Source organism: Epargyreus clarus, unplaced genomic scaffold (genome assembly GCF_041222505.1).
Source record: "Epargyreus clarus isolate Ecla_fem2 unplaced genomic scaffold, WU_Ecla_fem_2.2 ptg000016l, whole genome shotgun sequence".
NCBI lineage: Eukaryota > Metazoa > Arthropoda > Insecta > Lepidoptera > Hesperiidae > Epargyreus > Epargyreus clarus.
This window is the reverse complement of record NW_027332224.1, coordinates 3,956,654-3,974,886: the sequence shown is the minus strand read 5'-3', so window position 1 is coordinate 3,974,886 and position 18,233 is coordinate 3,956,654. Positions and strand designations below refer to the sequence as shown.

General features: G+C 36.0%; 1 protein-coding gene across 2 annotated transcripts in view; it reads right to left on the bottom strand.

The window, feature by feature from the left end:
* pio (zona pellucida domain-containing protein piopio) overlaps positions 1-18,233 on the bottom strand; it is a 67,348-nt gene that overhangs the window by 7,817 nt on the left and 41,298 nt on the right. The window contains exons 3-4 of one of the 2 annotated variants that reach the window (XM_073081725.1): positions 14,748-14,877; positions 12,255-12,396 (exon numbers count right to left, since the gene is read on the bottom strand). In XM_073081725.1, the coding sequence (XP_072937826.1) occupies positions 12,255-12,396; positions 14,748-14,877 (272 nt within the window). Of the gene's footprint in view, positions 1-12,254; positions 12,397-14,747; positions 14,884-18,233 lie in introns of both variants that reach the window. The other variant, XM_073081724.1, reaches the window with a different exon arrangement.

Below are 18,233 nucleotides of genomic sequence, written 5' to 3'. Positions count from 1 at the left end.
TATTTAATAAAAGCCCAGAGTGAGGTAAAACAGTCAAAGTACTAGTCACTATTTTTTTATCACAAAGAAACTGTTTTGAATTGTATAAGAAAAAAATGTGTCGTTACACTTGAGAGTAGTATAAAATTAGTCCTCCATTTGTTAAGCTATATTTATTTTTATTTCAAACTTTTAAAATACTACCAAGTTGATTTTTGAATATTTTAAAAGCTTAATTAAATCTGACTATAAACAACTTATGTTTTCAGTTTAAATAATTCAAAATCCAATAAACGCATAATAAACTGTCAGTACAAATTCAAACATCTTGTCCCTAATTCCGCAAAGCGTCCCGGTCACACTTGGACTAACAATAAGGTGACGTCACTTCCGGTAGGACCCCGCTCGGGAGGAAATGGGACCTTGCATCCATAATTATTGTCGTTTGTTTTAAAAGAAATAACGTCATGTTAGCTAGGTATGCTAAAACATTTTTTTAACATATAGAAGTAGCGAATGCGCATGCAGTCCACCTGATGGTACGTGGCTACTGCCGCCCATGGACATCTATAATAATCCTCGAATAAGATTAGTGTCCTACCTGAGATGTTTGAAGGAGGTAGAGCACTTTGTACTCCGACTCCGGCGGCACCACATATTACTGCCTCATAACAGCAGTGTTCATCCCTGCTGTGTTCTGGTTTGAAGGGTGTGGTAAGATGTGGTAAGGGAAACATACTTTTCCGAGGCGTTCCAGCTTAGTCCTTAGTAGCGGCGCATCTGTGACCGACCTCAGGTAATACCTAATCCTATCTGGGGTTGATTACGTTAGGAGGCAGTAGCCACTTACAATCAGGTCGGCATACTCGTCTGCTAGTCCTATATTATAAAAAAGATAATTTCGCTTCTGCGAATATACAAGACTATACTTTAATTATAAAATATCATTGTATACACAAGTAACCATTACCACTAGCCCACGCCCAAAGCAAGGCCAGAATGAAAGGTCACTTGCCGTCCCACGAATATTAAACAGTTTTGACCACCTCTACAATATTTTCAATGTTTTAAGACTTTATTTTAAACTGGTTTGAAAAGATTTTATGCTTTTAAGACGGGTTTTAGTTCTTTTTTCTTAATTGGAAAGGTTTGCTTTGTTTACGTTCGGTATTAATAAGCGATCTAGGCAATGTTTTCCTTACCGACAAAGTTCTACAAAGATCGACTTTTGAAAATAATAGATAATAATAGAATATAAATATAGATAGAAAATAATAGAATTAACTTTACTGCACACTTACAGTAATTATACAAATGTTAATTTCTTTATACTATACCATGTGATTTCGATCTTTGGAAATTGGAATACATAAATGGATAGATTGATTATTAATAACGGACGGTGACATTCAAGATTTTACAAAACCTTTCGTCCCGTTCCATGCACTATCCCAGATTGATTGATGGTTGGCATATAATTTGGAACAACTTAGTTATTAATAGAGTAAGTTGTAGATGACACTTTCTTGCCTATGTCAGTAGCACTACCATGAGTTTACAAAAGTATTACTCTATTACTATAAAGTATTAAAATAAATGTATGAAAAATTGTACAGCGCCTCTGGTGGTTACTCGTAGAACTAAAATCCGTAGTGGCGTAACTCGATACGTAAAAAACCTATCGAAATCAAATCGCTAGCGAATGTCATTATGATCTATTGCCATACAAATTCGGTCTCATGAGTCATTAATTTGACAGACGTTGTCAAGAAATACCGTAACGATAGTAGTTATGTTATTCACTAGCAAAATGACAATAGTTTTCTATTTACAATTTCTATAGTGGCGTTTCTATGCCAACTCATGGTAGTGCTACTGATCTATATTACTATTACTACTATAAAATATTGTTAAATTTCTATGGTAATGTGGTAAAACTTTTATATTATTGAAGTAGGAAAAGAGCATACAGTCCACCAGATGGTAATATATTTAAGTAGCATCATCCGCCCATGGACATCCATAATCAACTCTAGGAGTCCTATCTGAGGTCGACTACAGATCCCTTGCAACCCCATAGAGCTGTTAGAACATCGTCAAATCCTATATAGATTCGTGAAAGACATATATACAAAGATTAAATATATTTACAAAAAAATATAAAACAGTATTCTATGTGACTTTAGAGTGTTGTAATAAGTATAAAAAATATAATATCTGGTTATAAACGTGAAATATAATATTTATCACTAGCATATTTAGCCTCCGGACAAACGAAAGATTATGACCTCCTTTCGTATTTATGTAACTCATAAATTACATAGTTATGTATTAGATTGTTTGCGAAAATATGTTAATAATTGTCGAAGCATTCTAGCCTTTTTTTGTTTACGAGGAGGAAACCTTCAAAAGGTACCCGACGACGTGGGAGCGACGCCGGGTTATGTGGGATTTTTACCGCACTTAAACCCCCTCCGGTGGCCATCCTCAACGCTTGAACTCCGGGATCTCCGACGGAACACAACCGGAGTAAGCATGCTAGCCTAGTAGTATAATCTCTTTAATTACAAAGTGTTACAACGTGGCCGTTGAAATTTAAAAACTGACCAACCATGGGACAAACAAATGTTCACAATTTTCATTTTGATATAATTATCATCATTATCCACATGATCCAAAATTTAATGAGAATCGGCTATGTAGTTACGGCGTGAAAGACAAAACAAATAAACTTAAGAAACTCGGCCTCTCCAACGAGGTGTCCGAGGTTCGAATCCCAGGCATGCCTCTGATTTTTCAAAGTTTAGTGTGTATTAGAAACTAATTATCACTTGCTTAAAAACAGTGAAGGAAAACATCGCGAGGAAACCTGTATACCTGAGAGATATATATAAAAAAAATGATCTCAAAGGTATGTGAAGTCTGCACTTGGCCAGCGCGGTGGACTAATGGCCTAATCCTTCTCATTCTGAGGAGAGACCCGTACCCAGCAGTGGGACAATAATGGGTTGATAACGGTTGTCTAGCTAGAACAACAGACTAAGTAAACAATATTAGTAAATTAAGTACTTTTGTTTTTAAATTGTAACAACTTTTGATAAAGTAGGTTTAATGAAATAAGGACTAAATGTCACCTCAAGCAATTACGAGTAACTATGCATAATAGCAAACCCTTTAAATCTTCAAATACTTTCAAATTCAAGCGACAACAAGAAGCTTAGCAACTGTCGTAGTCAATGGGTGGTCAGCCTAAAGCAACTGATAAATAAAACACAATGTTTTACAGACATTTACCGGAAAGGTATCGTGAGGATGCTAATTAATATACAAAGAGTAACTCCAAGATATAAATCAATCGTGGGGTCCTTTGTAAAGATGGTTAGAATGGAAAAGATAAGGCAGGAAGCTGCTTAGACTCGAACAATTGATTTTAGTTTAGATACGTGAAGTGGTTTGAAGGTAGAACTTACATATTGAAGATTTGGGTTCAAACTCAAGAATTAAGATGCAGGTAAAAAGTTTCGATCAATTTACTCAGACCTAAATCCAAGTTAGATATGTACATTAAACCATTTTCCTGCTTGCCTCATCGGGGAACGAACTATATATGATTGAAGTATGACAAAGGCTCGTATAATTTTGAGAATATTCTATAGAAGAAGAGAGAATACTCAAGCATATAGTTAGGTTTATATTTTTCTTCATTGTTTAAGCAGATAATTAAATTATTATTAGCTATTCACATAATGAAATCTTCAAAAATGATATTTATTCATCGTACATTAAAAATATGTGTTACATGTACGCACGAAATTTTGTCCCACGCTAAAAAAATTGCATTACAATGTAATGCAATTTTAATTGTAATGATTACATTATCGTACGCAACTTCGTTCTACGCTAAAAAATATTGTTTTTTTTTTTACCAAGAACGCTACAAGATGTATAAGTTAAAAAAATGTTTTAATTGGGATTCAAACCCCAGACCTCATAGCCCCAAATTTACTTACATAATCTACTCTTTTAGTTAACCTTTAAAGTAAATGATTGCTTTCGCTCAAAGGTATGATTACTCGTACGTTCTTTAACAAGTTTCCATATACAGGCATACTTAACCTTATTTTTAAGTCTTCTTGGGCGAAAATTACATCAGTTATGAAGAAGAAGGTTACGACATACTTATCGTGGGATTTTAATGTGAAAACGTCATTAAAGACGAAATTATGGAATACTTTTAAGCAATCAATAAATTTATGATGTCACACCGTATTATACGATTTTTATTTAAAGTACCTGCATCACAGAGACACATTTATAGTAGAATTTTGACGTGAAAACATCATCCAAGGCGTAATTACTGAAAACTTATTGTAAGCAATCAATAAATCCTTTATGACATGTCATCTCTACTGTATCATTTCTATTTGAGGTATATCACACATTCATTGCTATCTCGTAAGTCTAACTTTGTCGAAGTCTAATTAGCATAAGGGTTTTTGAAGCTTTCTGTAAGATCAAAAACCAGATTATAGTAGCGCTTAAAACAGTTATTGTAAGCCAAAAAAAATGTAGAGATGATGATGCGGCAGTGAAACCACGTTTGAATGATTTCGATGATTAAAACTTATGGTTTATTCACCTAACGGCCATCCAATCCGGCTGATAGCACTCGTAGATAGCAACTGCCACTTATGGATATCTATAATCAGCTTTAAATAATAATATACTTGCTTAATATAACTACTTGATCCGGGCCACAGATTTGTTATTAATAACTAAATCCTCAAGACTAAGTGGGAAGGCCTCGGATGCCTTTATTTTTCTTACTACCCTTCAACCCAGAATACAACAGCGTTTAACACTACTATTATTAGGAGTTTCTTGCGCCGCTTCTTCTCCATAGCGAAATACCTTCCGAAGCGGTGGCAGTTTGTTGGCTTTCAAAAAGTATTCTATATGAATCAATTTTGAATAAATGAGATTTGAACTTGAATTTGAACTAAGTGTGGTGTTGCCACCGGAATCGAACCAGAAATAGTTGTTACCTTTGAAAATATACACATTCAAAATCACGTGTATCATTACATAAACAGCACAATATACTTTGTTTTGGGTATACAGTAGGCGTAGAATGATTAACACACGTGGGTAGGTTGGTATTTGCATAACATATGCCATATTGTGAACGGCATTTTTTGCAAACTGACTCACGTAATAGGAAGTGTAATGTCCTTGAATTTTTTAACACTTATTTTAAGCAAGTTGTCACCCACTGTTTGGCAGTGATATTTCTGCCTAATAACAGTGTTTGGTGCTGTTGGGTTCCGGTTTGTAGGGGGTGGTAAGACATACTCATCTGAGGCCTTCCAAATTAGTTTTCAGGGGTAGCGGGGCATCTGTGGTTAACCTCAGTTAGGAATCCAATCTTATCTGGGGTTGATTACAGATATCTATTATAGATAGGAGCCATTTACCATCAGGTGGAATGCATGCTCGCCTGCTAGTTTTATATTATACAAGTGTCATCCATGAATTATTACCAATTGGTAATGAGTTGTTGTGAAATATTTGTAAACAAATCAATCAATCAATCGTCAATCAATCCGAGACGAGTCAGTGTAAAACATAATATTATTTTTGTATTAAAATCTGTAATGTCTTATAGACTATGTAGTTATATTTTGGTAGAGCTCTTTTTAGCTTCATAGTGTCTCTACCGTGACTCCTATTTCTGCATTTAAGCAGTAAAATTAAGAATTGTAATTGAATTTAAAAAGAAAAAGAGGAACCAAGCAAGAAATGTTGGTAGAATCTGTATAGTTCGATCGGGGACCTCCCTGAGTGGTATATACCATTTCTATATATATATTTTTTATAATACAGGAGTAGCAGACGAGCATGCAGTCCACCTGATGGTAAGTGGCTCCTGCCGCCCATGGACATCTGTAATCAACCCAGGATAGGATTAGATATTCCTACCTGAGGTTGGCCACAGATGCGCCGCTACCCCTGAGGACTAAGCTAGAACGCCTCGGAAAAATCTGTCTCCCTTACCACACCCTTCAAAACGGAACACAGTAGCGCTTAACACTGCTGTTATTAGGTAGAAAGGTAGGTTCTATATCTGTTTCTAGCATGAAGCAGTGTTTACGTTTCGGTGGAAGGGTGTAAATTCCGGTCGAGGATCAAATCTAGGACTTCGGTTCGACAGTTTTGGATAAATAATCCAAAAATTACCCGCAAATAATACATCAATAAGAAGACAATATTGGACTTTTAACAAGAATTACTATAAAATCGTCCTCTTAAAAGTCTATTTATCAAATATATTTCATATAAAATATAGCCTATGTTACTCGTGGATAATGTAGCTTTCGAATGGTGAAAGATTTTTTAAAATCGGTCCAGTAGTTTTTGAGCCTATTTATTACAATCAAACAAACAAACAAAGTTTTGCTCTTTATAATATTAGTATAGATTGTGTGTTTTATAACACATTTCGATTCTATTTAGTTGTATAAACATACTTAAAAAGGTATATTTGTATAAACATAATCTATCTCTTTCCTTTGTATTAAATTTAAAAGAGACAAACGTAGTGACAGGCGATAAGAATAGAATATGAATACCCTTATTTACAAAGGACTATTGAATTAAAATATTTGTTTTATAAACAGAATAAGGATGTTTACTTCTTGTATTTATATAAAAGATAATGGGATTTTCGGTTTGTTTATCATGAGTAAACTGTGTATTTTATTAAAACTAGTTACATTCCCGACAGAAACTTTCGTATTTAGCTCCTTTTTATGTCAGTTCCGACTTTTTTTGAAAAAACTACAGCTTTAGTAAAGATATACAAAATAGCCCAAGATGTTTTGTACTAAGTGTATATTCATTTTCCATTCAATTCAATAGAGTGATTGTTTTTTTTTCGAAAGCATTTTGAATATTTCAGTTTCAAAAATCATTCATTTTGGAAAATCATCATTTATATAAAAAATACATATATTTTTAGTAATGCTTCTTTTAACGCCTTTGACTAAAGTTATAATTTTAGTACGATCAATATTGTTTTAGTTCGGGACGAAGTTGCGCGCACCAATGCACATCATCATCAACCCATTATTGTCCCACTGCTGGGCACGGGTCTCCAATCAGAACCAACAGTCCACCGCGCTGGCCAAGTGCGTATTGGTAGACTTCACATACCTTTGAGATTTTATTTTTATACATCTCTCAGGTGTGCAGGTTTCCTCACGATGTTTGCCTTCACCGTTTAAGTAAGTGATAATAAATTTCTAATACGCACATAACTTTGATTAATCAGAGGTGCATTACTCGGATTTGAACCTCGGACCCCTCGATTGAGAGGCCTAGTTTCTTAACCATTGGGCTATCACTACTTATGTAACACATATCACATAGGAAATCTGGAAGCCTGTGGTAAGAGAGATAAAGGGGTTATTTAGCTGCAGCGTCCAGGCTTGTCAACATCTATGACTGTACACTTCCGTATTATAAAATAAGGAAAAATATCTTTTTATTATTTACTTCTTAAATCCGTAAGCATTTAATCTTATGTAAATGAGAACCTATAGCATGCTTTTAACATGCTTCATTTAGAGATGCATGCAGAGATTTGAACCCTATATCATTCACTTTTCTTGGAAATTCTACCACAACGAACACAATATGACTAGAAGTAGTTAATGTCTAATAATAAACGCAAAGAATCGCTAGGTCGTTACGTCACGCGGTCGCGTCGTGACAATTAGTCGTGAGGTATCAATCATGCTGTTATGACTATTCATTTGCCACGTTTCAACGCTAACGTCGTGGCTTATAAAAATGTTGGATAAAAATGGTTTAATAGAAGTTTTCTTTGTAAAATACGAACAGTACCCTTAGTATGTTTGTAGGTTTTTACAAAATGACTATTTTTGTATTTGTTTACTTATTTGCCCATACATTTCTAATCAACGCCCTCAGCGGACTGTATCAGAACTAATTGGAAATTTATGGTAAATACGTAAACAAATACAAAAACAGTCATTTTCGTAAAAACGTAATAACTCGTACTAAGTATAGAGAGGTGGACCTCAAGTATTTTTTTATTTAATAGAAGTAGCAAACGAGCATGCAGGTGGTAGAAAGACTAAGGTTCTGGGAGGAGGTACCGTCAGTGGTTTGACTCCGGCGGCACCACCGTCACACCTATTTCTGCCTAATAACAGCAAGCGTTGCTATTTTCCGGTTAAAGGGAGACATACTTTTTACAGGGTTTTTTGATAATTATTATTCACATCGTTGGAGGTTCAGGATTCGAATCCCAGGCACGTATGCTAGGCTTTTCAGCTATGCGGGTATTTATTTTCTTTGTAAACTACGTACTAGGTAAACTAGAATACTAGAAACTGAGTATTCATTATATATTATTAGACGCATTACACCATGTAAGACAATACCCTCATATCATAATTCTAAATAATTGTAGCAGTCTTATCTACATATCTATCTACAAATTTGACGACCCGCGTGGCAGAGCGGCCACCATACCGGTCTGACGCGCAAAGGGTTCCGGGTTCGATCCCCGGCCTGACAGATATTTAAATGATAAATTTAGATTTCTGTTTCTGGGTCTGGGTGTTTGTGTATTTGTCTATGTGTGTGTCTATGGCACCCACGACACAGGGAATCCTAGAGTGGGGCTGTGAGTGTAGAAAGCGTTTACATATCGTTGCTTAAGTTCTAACATCGCGGATCTCATAACTACGAACTTTTCAGAAGAAAAATATACCGTCTCATTTAGTTATTTTTCATTCTCGTGCTCGTCACCTCTTTAAGTATAAAACAACGCTGACTTATCTATGTTTATACCGGTTATTTGGTCGAGCCAATATATGATGTGTCTTTTAATTATCTATTCATTGATATGCGTATCTCAAAATGTAAAGTCGGAAATTCTATCTCTCGATTAAGGGGTCCGAGGTGCAAATGCCAGGCACGTACCTTTGATTTTCAAAGTTATGTGCGTATTAGAAATTAATTATCACTTGCTTAAAACGGTGAAGTAAAAGATCGCGAGGAAACCTGCCTACCTGAGAGATTTATAAAAAAATCTCAAAGGTATGTGAAGTCTACCAATACGTACTTTGCCAGCACGGTGGACTATGGCCTAATCCTTCTCATTCTGACCTGTGCCCAGCAGTGGGACAGTAATGGGATGACCATGACGAACTCAAAATGGTATTTTTGAGTTTCGCGGTGTTAGAACTTAAGCGACGATATACGGTTGTATACCAGATGCGCTATCGATTTTCATCGCGCGTTTCCTATTACAGATTATTACAGATGTCCATGGGCGGCAGAGGCATGCCGCCGGGGTCGAACCACAGAAGGTTCTACCATCTTTAAACTTACTAGACGTCACTATGTAAGACAATTCTATCATACAATAATTCTTAATACATGATAATTGTAGTAATCTCATCTGGTATACCGTTGTATACCAAATGCGCTATCCATTCGTATCCCATAATAATTCGTAAATACATAACAATTGTAGTCTTATCTACATATACAGTTGTATACCGAATGCGCTATCGATTCGTATCACATAATAATTCTTAAATACATGATAATACTAATCTTATATATATACCGTTGTATACCAGATGCGCTATTGATTCTCATCACGCGTTTCCTATTGCGTGCGCTTGCGCAACCTTGCGCCGAGGTTAAGAACAGCGCATCATGAGGTAATGTGGCTTTTTGTGGATGACTGTTGATTTAACAGGAAATGATCTTTACGTTTTTTTTCTAGAATTTACCTTGTGGTGTATTGACTAATTTGTTGATTGTATTATTAGTATAATTTGTAATTATAATTGTAATGATTTTAATATACAATTGTTTTATCTTTTCAAATAATACACAATGTTCACGCCCCTACTCTACTTTTGAAGGTGGTAGAATCCTTGGTGGTTCGATTCCGGCAGCACGATGGCCATACCTATTTCTGCCTAATAACAGCAGTGTTAAGCGCCTTTGTGTTCTGGTTTGAATGGAGACATACGTTTACGAGACGCTCTAACATCTCCGGAATCTTTGAACTCGATTTTTAACCCACTTTCCGTTCGATTCGATTAATTTAAACAATTATAAGAACCGATGACAATAAACGATTTTAATAATTATCCCATTCTCCTTATCAGGATTAATGATTTTCCTTGTGCGATTTTAGCGTGATTTTTAGTAAACTATAATTATTCATGTTTTTTTGCTGTAGGTAAAACCGCGCGGCAAAACAAGTTTGTAGCTTAGTATGCGTTGAGTATTACGTTGTCGCCGCAAGCACAACCGTGTCCAGTCATCAGTACCCTTACCATGAGTTTTCAAAACATCCCACAATTTTACGTTACGTTTACTCAATCCATTATTCTGTTCTGTTTGCTTCAGTAAACTGAGTAAACGTAACGATAAGTAAGTGCTCAAGTCTGTTTGTCTGCCTCACATGTTCGCAAAAAAGAGAGACAAAACGTAAAGCGCCATTTTGTCAATTTAGACATTTAATGTTACGTTACTGACACTATAGTTCTGAAACAATCAGCTAGGGGCGCTGATTGGAATTTGTATGGGCAAATACGTAAACAAATACCAAAACAGTCATATTTGTCAAAACGTAAAAACTCATGGTAAGGGTACAGTACAATACTCTGTAACTGTAGATCGGAATGTCTGTGGACCTATGTATATAACAATACATCTACATAATATCTGCGTTGGTGTAGGTAAATAGAATAAAGTGATTTTATACCACTACCATATTCTTAAGAATTTAAACAAAACCTTGTAAAAATCGGCCAAGTACGAGTCGACCTCACACACAGAGGGTTCCGTACCACTGCCAAATCTTATATTTCTTAATGTTTAGTATTTGTTATCATAGCAGCTATAAAAGTAAAAAATAAATCAAGTTTTCATTTAATTAAAAAAAAATCCTACAATAGTAATCGATTCAATAGATAAACCAAACGCCGATAAATACTGGTTACTTATAAGACTCCTCATTGATTGTACTGTTTTATTTTTAGTATTTGTTGTCATAAAACTTCAAAATCTCAATTTGATAATAAATGTAAATGGGCGGCAGTAGCTACTTACCTACTTGTAACCGCATGCACTGTATGTTAGTCTGCTACTTCTATATCGCTAATTATATATCTACACTAATATTATAAAGAGGAAAACTTTGTTTGTTTGTTTGATTGTAATGAATAGGCTCAAAAACTACTGGACCGATTTTAAAAATTCTTTCACCATTCGAAAGCTAGATTATCTACGAGTAACATAGGCTATATTTTATATAATATTTGCTAAATAGATTTTGAGGCGTTACAAAGTTTGCCGGGTCAGCTAGTATTCTATAAACAAAAATCACTAAAAGCCGTAGTTTTATGTCACATTACGAGGTCTTGTTACCATAGTGAGATTAAGTACCACAGCCACAGACACTGTCATTAAATTATTTTATATTTCTCGATCAAACAAACAAACAACAACTTTATACTCTTAACTATATATTTATAGATTATTATCTCTGAATTGCAGACAGTACCTATTGATAAAATTGTCTTTCTTTTTTAATCCGGCACCTTTAGCAACTTCCTTTCATTAATTTAAGTTTTTACGCACCCAAAAATTTACGTAAGCTATCGAAAGTTAAATAAACCTTTTGATTGGGTTCGGTAATGTTTGGTTGAAAGTAGAATGCCAATATAATTTTATGGTCATTATTGTTGTAACCTTGTCAGTAAACTGACTTACTTACTTAGTTGCTTAAGTTATAGTTTCTATGTGATTTGTAACAATTACTTTATAATGGTCATTTAAGTGATATTGTTAAATGTAAGGTAATGTATTTGAAGGTGGTAGAACTCTGTGGTTCGACTTCGGCGGCACCACCGCCACACCTATTTCTACCTAATAACAGCAGTGTTAGGCGCTGCTGTGTTCCGGTTTGATGGGTGTGGTAAGGGAGACACTTTTCCGAGGCGTTCCAGCTTAGTCATCAATGGTAGCGGCGCATCTGTGGCCGACCTCAAGTAGGAATATGTAATCCTACCTGGAGTTGATTACAGATGTGGACTGCACGCTCGTCTGCTACGTCTATACGAAAAACTTGGCCAGCGCGGTGGACTATGTCCTAATTCGTTCTGGGAGCAGACCCGTGCCAAAGAGTTGTAATTTTCCTATACAGGGTATGTACTCACATTATCAGTAGACATGGTGTTGCAGCCCTTAAGCGGGAGAGTGTACTGTAGATCTCCACTCGCTGACACGTATTCGCGGAGACACGTGGAGTTACTGCCCAGCCCCGCGGGGTACACTATGCCGTTGAACGTGTCGTATAAGCTGGAAAGATAAATTCATTAATAGTTAAGTTACTGGTCAAGAGATGGCTCTACACGTATTCTAAGTTATATGAACACATCGCATGTATACAAGCTCCGAACTGATACTATCGAAGCACGGCCGCTGTCAGGGAGATCTCTCTGTGGGCTAGGTGATCGTGCCCACGTCCCTGTAGTTCCGGGAGTAGAATAGGACTACGGTAGCTCCTGCCTGTCGTAAGAGGCGACTAAAATGGAGCTTCCGGGGTTGCGGGTGGCAAGAGTGGGTGTTCGAACCACCCGTCAGCGACCCCGGGAAGGACGGCTGTATGTGTGGTCGTATACCGTTGTACACACCAGACGGTGTGGCGAGCGACAAGCTCACCAGGGCGGAGCCCGACGGGGCTATGCAATAAGAGGACTCCGGTTGCGTTCCTTTGGAGATCCCGGAGTCCTCTACGTAGCGCCGAGGACGGCCACCGGGAGGTTTTAGTGCGGTAAAAGTCCCACATAACCCGGCGTCACTCCCATGACGTCGGGTACCTTTTGAAGGTGATCGTGCCCAGTGTCAAAGTGGTGACCCCAGACAATGAACGACCCTTCTGAACCTTCTCGAAGGTAGCTACCTCACTCCCTAAATGGACTGCAACTTCATTCAGTAACTCCTTGTCCAGTTTGTCCTGAGGCTAAATATGCTACTGATAAATATTATATTCTACGTTTATAACCAGACATTATATTTTATACGAGCTTTTGCCCGCGGCTTCGCTCGCGTTACGAAGTAATATTTTCATCCCCTATTTTATCCCCTTGGGGGTAGAGTTGATCAAAATCCTTTCTTAGCGGATGCCTACGTCATAACATCTACCTGTCTGCCAAATTTGAGCCCGATCCGTCCAGTCGTTTGGGCTCTGTGTTGATAGATCACTATGTCAGTCAGTCACCTTTGAGTTATATATATTTAGATTGTTTTCTTTAATAAAGTTGATGTGGTAAGCAGTAAGAAGTAAGGCGGTGTTTTAAATCATTCATGCCTACTGAAACAACTTTAAAATGTATACAGGGTGCGTTGCTGAGGAGTAAGTTGGAACGCATCTCTAGAACTAGAAACTAGAAACAAAAATAAAATAGTATACATAACTAAATTAAAATAAAGTATTAAACGTAATGTTGTGATATTTTTGGTCCTTGGCGAGCTAAAGTCAATTAAATAAATAAATAAATTAAAGTCAAGTAAATCTATAACATTAAATGTTCATTTATTACCTTTTTCTAGTTTTTTTTACAGAAATGGCATTGGAGCATTTTGACAGAGGGGTTTTTAAGGAATAATTTGGACATAAATCATTAATAAAATATACATTTTGATATGACACACAATTTAACTTATTTGCTTGTACAGGAAGTCCACCCGAATTGAAAGCGTCTTGCGGTAAACCTCAAGAGTAAACCATGATGATGATTGTTGTAAATTAAAGTATTTGAAATAAATTGCTTCTGACTTTATTTCTGATTCTTTTTAATATTTCGAATATAATAGAAGAGAATAGAATAAATTTTATTAAGGTTAAAACAGTATGCAATAGGGGGCCTTATCGCTAAGCAGCGATCTCTTCCAAACAACCTATGCACGGGAAAAAGAAAAGGACAAATAAGGAAAGTTGGATAGAGTGTGCGAAGTTAGAGGTGAAGCAGACTACAAGGAATAGAATTACAGTAAACAATAATAATATAAGATGTAGGGATCCGATAACAAATGAAAGACAAGAAAACAAAAAAAGGGACAAGAACACATCAGATAAAATAGCAATAATAATAGACAGAATAAATGATACAATAATAATAATAATTTAAAAAAAACTAAAATGTCAAAATGACGAGAAGAAAGGATTTACCTACTAAAATAAGTAACCCTAAAATAGGAATGGCGATCTGAGATCGATTAATCGAAGAATCTATTTATTGACATGAATACTATTATTTTAATCGATCTCTAGTAATGGATCGATTTAGGAATCGATATTTCATCCTGAGAAAATCAAAATTCGATTTTTTCGAAGTTAGTTGAATATTAACAAATGCGTTATCGACATTTCTTGCTGACGGATACGTATTTCAGTGATTGTTTTGTCAATGACATTTTTTCGCTAGCTTCGCCCTGAATAGATCTAAGATCGATTTTTAAATCAATTCTTTAGGACTCGATTTTTATGTTAATGTATTTACCTCACTTCGATTCGAATCGATTCAAGAATCGATCTTGTTTTCGGAAAGAATCGCCATCCCTACCTTAAAAGCAATCAGATTTTTTTGTTTTTATAATACAAAGTTATCTAGTTAACCTTTGTTAGTTTTAAAATTATAATTGTTTACCTGTTAACATGTGTGTGTGCAAGCGAGATGGTGACATGCATATTCTCTCGCTCGCACGCCACTGTCAGGGAGTCTAGCGGCGCGAGCGGCCCCTGCCATACGTCTGTTTCATCTGGCCCTGGGGTTGTGGCTAGGTCTGAAACAAAAAAAAAAAAACAATTAACGGATTGAGGACGCTAATGTTTTTCGAGAGTATTTACATTTTGTATGTATGTATGCCAACGTGGTGACCCCGATCCGGCTCGAAGGACCATCACTTTCATAAAGGGAAATCACCCTGACGGCGCGGTGATCTAGCGGCCGTGCTCCAACAGTCTCAGTTCGGAGCTTGTATATATGCATGATGTTGAGAAAACTTCCATAGCGTGATTTAGAACACTCGTGGTGCCATCTCTTGACGAGTAGCGAGAAGGCACAACACATTGCGGTGAGACCACTGGAATCGAACCAAGAAGATTTTTACCAAAAGTGTCGACATCTATCAATTTCATAAACCCAATATTTGATATCAAAAGATAGATAGATGTTGGTGGACATTTCCCTTCAAGAGAAACCTCTGTATATTTTTAGTCTAAGATAGCAATGATATAACTTCTTCAGTTTCCGTAACAGTGTATCCGTAATGCTTTCTACGTAATGAAACTTCAGTATCAGTTACATCCACTTGCCATTTTCTAAGTGGCTAGGGTTGCCAACTTGTAAAATATTATATTATAAATACTCGTAGTTGATAAGATTAATGTTACGTGTATTAGCAACTGTTAAATAAGTAAACAATGAATTGAAACTTTATATATTGCCTATTAGTACACTGCACTTATTTTACTTGTTTGAAAAATGTGTTGGTATGCAGTTTTTTTTTTATAATATAGGAGTAGCAGACGAGCATGCAGTCGACCTGATGGTAAGTGGCTACTGCCGCCTATGGACATCTGTAATCAACCCCAGATAGGATTAGATATTCCTACCTGCGGTCGGCCATAGATGCGCCGCTACCCCTAAGGACTAAGCTGGAACGCCTCGGAAAAGTCTGTCTCCTTACCTTACCACACCCTTCAAACCGGAACACAGCAGCGCCTTACACTGCTGTTATTAGGTAGAAATAGGTGTGGCGGTGGTGCCGGCGGAGTCGAACCACAAAGGGTTCTACCACCTTTAAAACTTTTTTTCAATAATGTTTACTTATTTTCTATTTACACAAAATTTACAAACATATGTACTAGTATTCTTAAGCAGATGAAGTCGTTTGTTACTTTAGGTGACTTTTATGTTAATTCTAAGCAACTTTTAGATTTTTTATCTAGACAATTATTTACTTTATGAAATTTTGATGTACATATGTATTTAATAATAACCTGATATTTAAAGACTTTCTAACTCTGATATATTGTAATAGCATAAAACTTAAAGCTGAACTAAGGTTCAATACTTCTTTGTCACACTCACACATACAAACTGTGTAATACTTTAAATATTTGTATCCAACGTTTTTCTATGTACAATGTTAGAAGAGCGGGGCTCACCTAACACAAGTAAGTAATATTGCTTATCAAGCTCCAATCACTTTATAGACAAGGAAAAACATTGTGGAGACATAAATATTTTTTTTGAGTTTTTTGATATATTTTGTTAATTCATTAATGTTTACTTAAAAACATTATTTATAAATCTAAATTGCATTATATTTTGACAGCCCTACCAAAATACATCTGTAAAAAAATCGTGCGTTACATTTTAAAATTAACCATTTTGGTTATCGTGGTTATGTAAAAACAGTTTCTGTTACTACTTTGCAAATAGACAGATGTAAGTTATTTGTGTAAGAGATTGCGTGGTGAGTCATTTTTTATGCCATTCTCTTTATTTACAATGTTTTGTAATTTCCTGTTTATTTATTATGTGGAATTATAATGCTTATTGATATATTTTAACATATAGGAATAGCAGACGAGCATGCAGTTTAAATGATGGTAAGTAGTCACTGCAATTCATGGAAGTCTGTGATCAACTAGATAAGATCAGATCTCTACCTGAGGCCCGCCACAGATGCGCCGCTACTCCTGGGGACTATGCTGGAATGCCTCGGATAAGTAGTTCTCTCTTACCATTTCAAACCAGAACACAGCAGCTCAATACTGCTGTTATTAGGTAAAAATAGGTCACAGAGGGTTAAAAAAATATTGATTTATTTCTATTTTTTTAGGTTGTTCTAAAAATTAATGTGAAATTTACATATTGTACAACTTAAGTTTAAAATATATATTTTAAGTATGAAATTGAAGTGGCAGATGATCATGCAAGCCGCCTATAGATCACTGATACTTATAGACCTTTATAATCTTAAGTAGGAATGGAGTTCAATCTGAGGTCGCACACAGATGCGTTGCTCCGTTTAAAGATTTACTTGTGAAATTTTGAAGTTTGAAAGTGTTTCTATCTTACAAGATATTGTAAACCAGAATACAACAGCGCTTAACATTGCTGTTATTAGTTATTAGAAATAATGTGCTCTAGCGGCTCAAGGGGGGTGGGGGGTGGAAGGGGTGGTCCGCCCCGGGCCTCCGATCTTGGGGGGGGGCTCCTAACACAGTTGCTAAATCTATGAAATATGTATCCGTCAGCGAATTAAAAGGTCACCGAATCACGGGCGAACTTTTTACACTGGCGGCCTCCATTCAACTTTCAGCTCCGAGCCTCCATCAAGCTTTGTCCGTCACTGATAATGTCCTTCTTGTGCTATGGTGCCTCCAGAATCGAATCACAGAACGTCCTAACAACTTGAAATAAATGCGGTCAGGTCTCATGTCTATTTCATATACCTATATATTTATTTGGTACGCTTTTTTATACATTAAATTTTTATCTTCATATTAAAAGTGTAATAGATCTAAGTCAGATCAAACTGTAATTTCTGTAAAAGTAAATAAAAAACTGTCCAAAATAATTTTCTGATATATCTTATACTTTCAGTCGAATGAAACTTTTAAGGCGCTTTTCGAAAACAGATAAATGGAGCACCCCACCCTTTTTCACAATTATACTATTTACTGTTCGTTATTTGATTCCTAGATTATATTATATTTTTTAGTTGATTTTATAAAAAAGCGTGTTTTTTTTAACTATTATTATTGTTTTTAGATAGTGTCACTTCTTGCTCATATATTGATTGATCGAATCCTATATCGTTTGTGGTGAAACAAGAGCCTCATAAGCGGAGGCGTTGATTCCGAAGATGTGCTGATTGCTACACCCATTAGTGCTAGAAAGGTGTACAGTACGGTTACGTTACGTTCACAAGCTTATGAAGACTGCGAAATGAGACTAATTACTGATACAGTGGTACGTTTGACCTATGTGCGAATCTAAATGGGAATCTTTTTTTTTTTTTTTTATAATATAAGAGTAGCAGACGAGCATGCAGTCCACCTGATGCTAAGTGGCTACTGCCGCCCATGGACATCTGTAATCAACCCCAGATAGGATTAG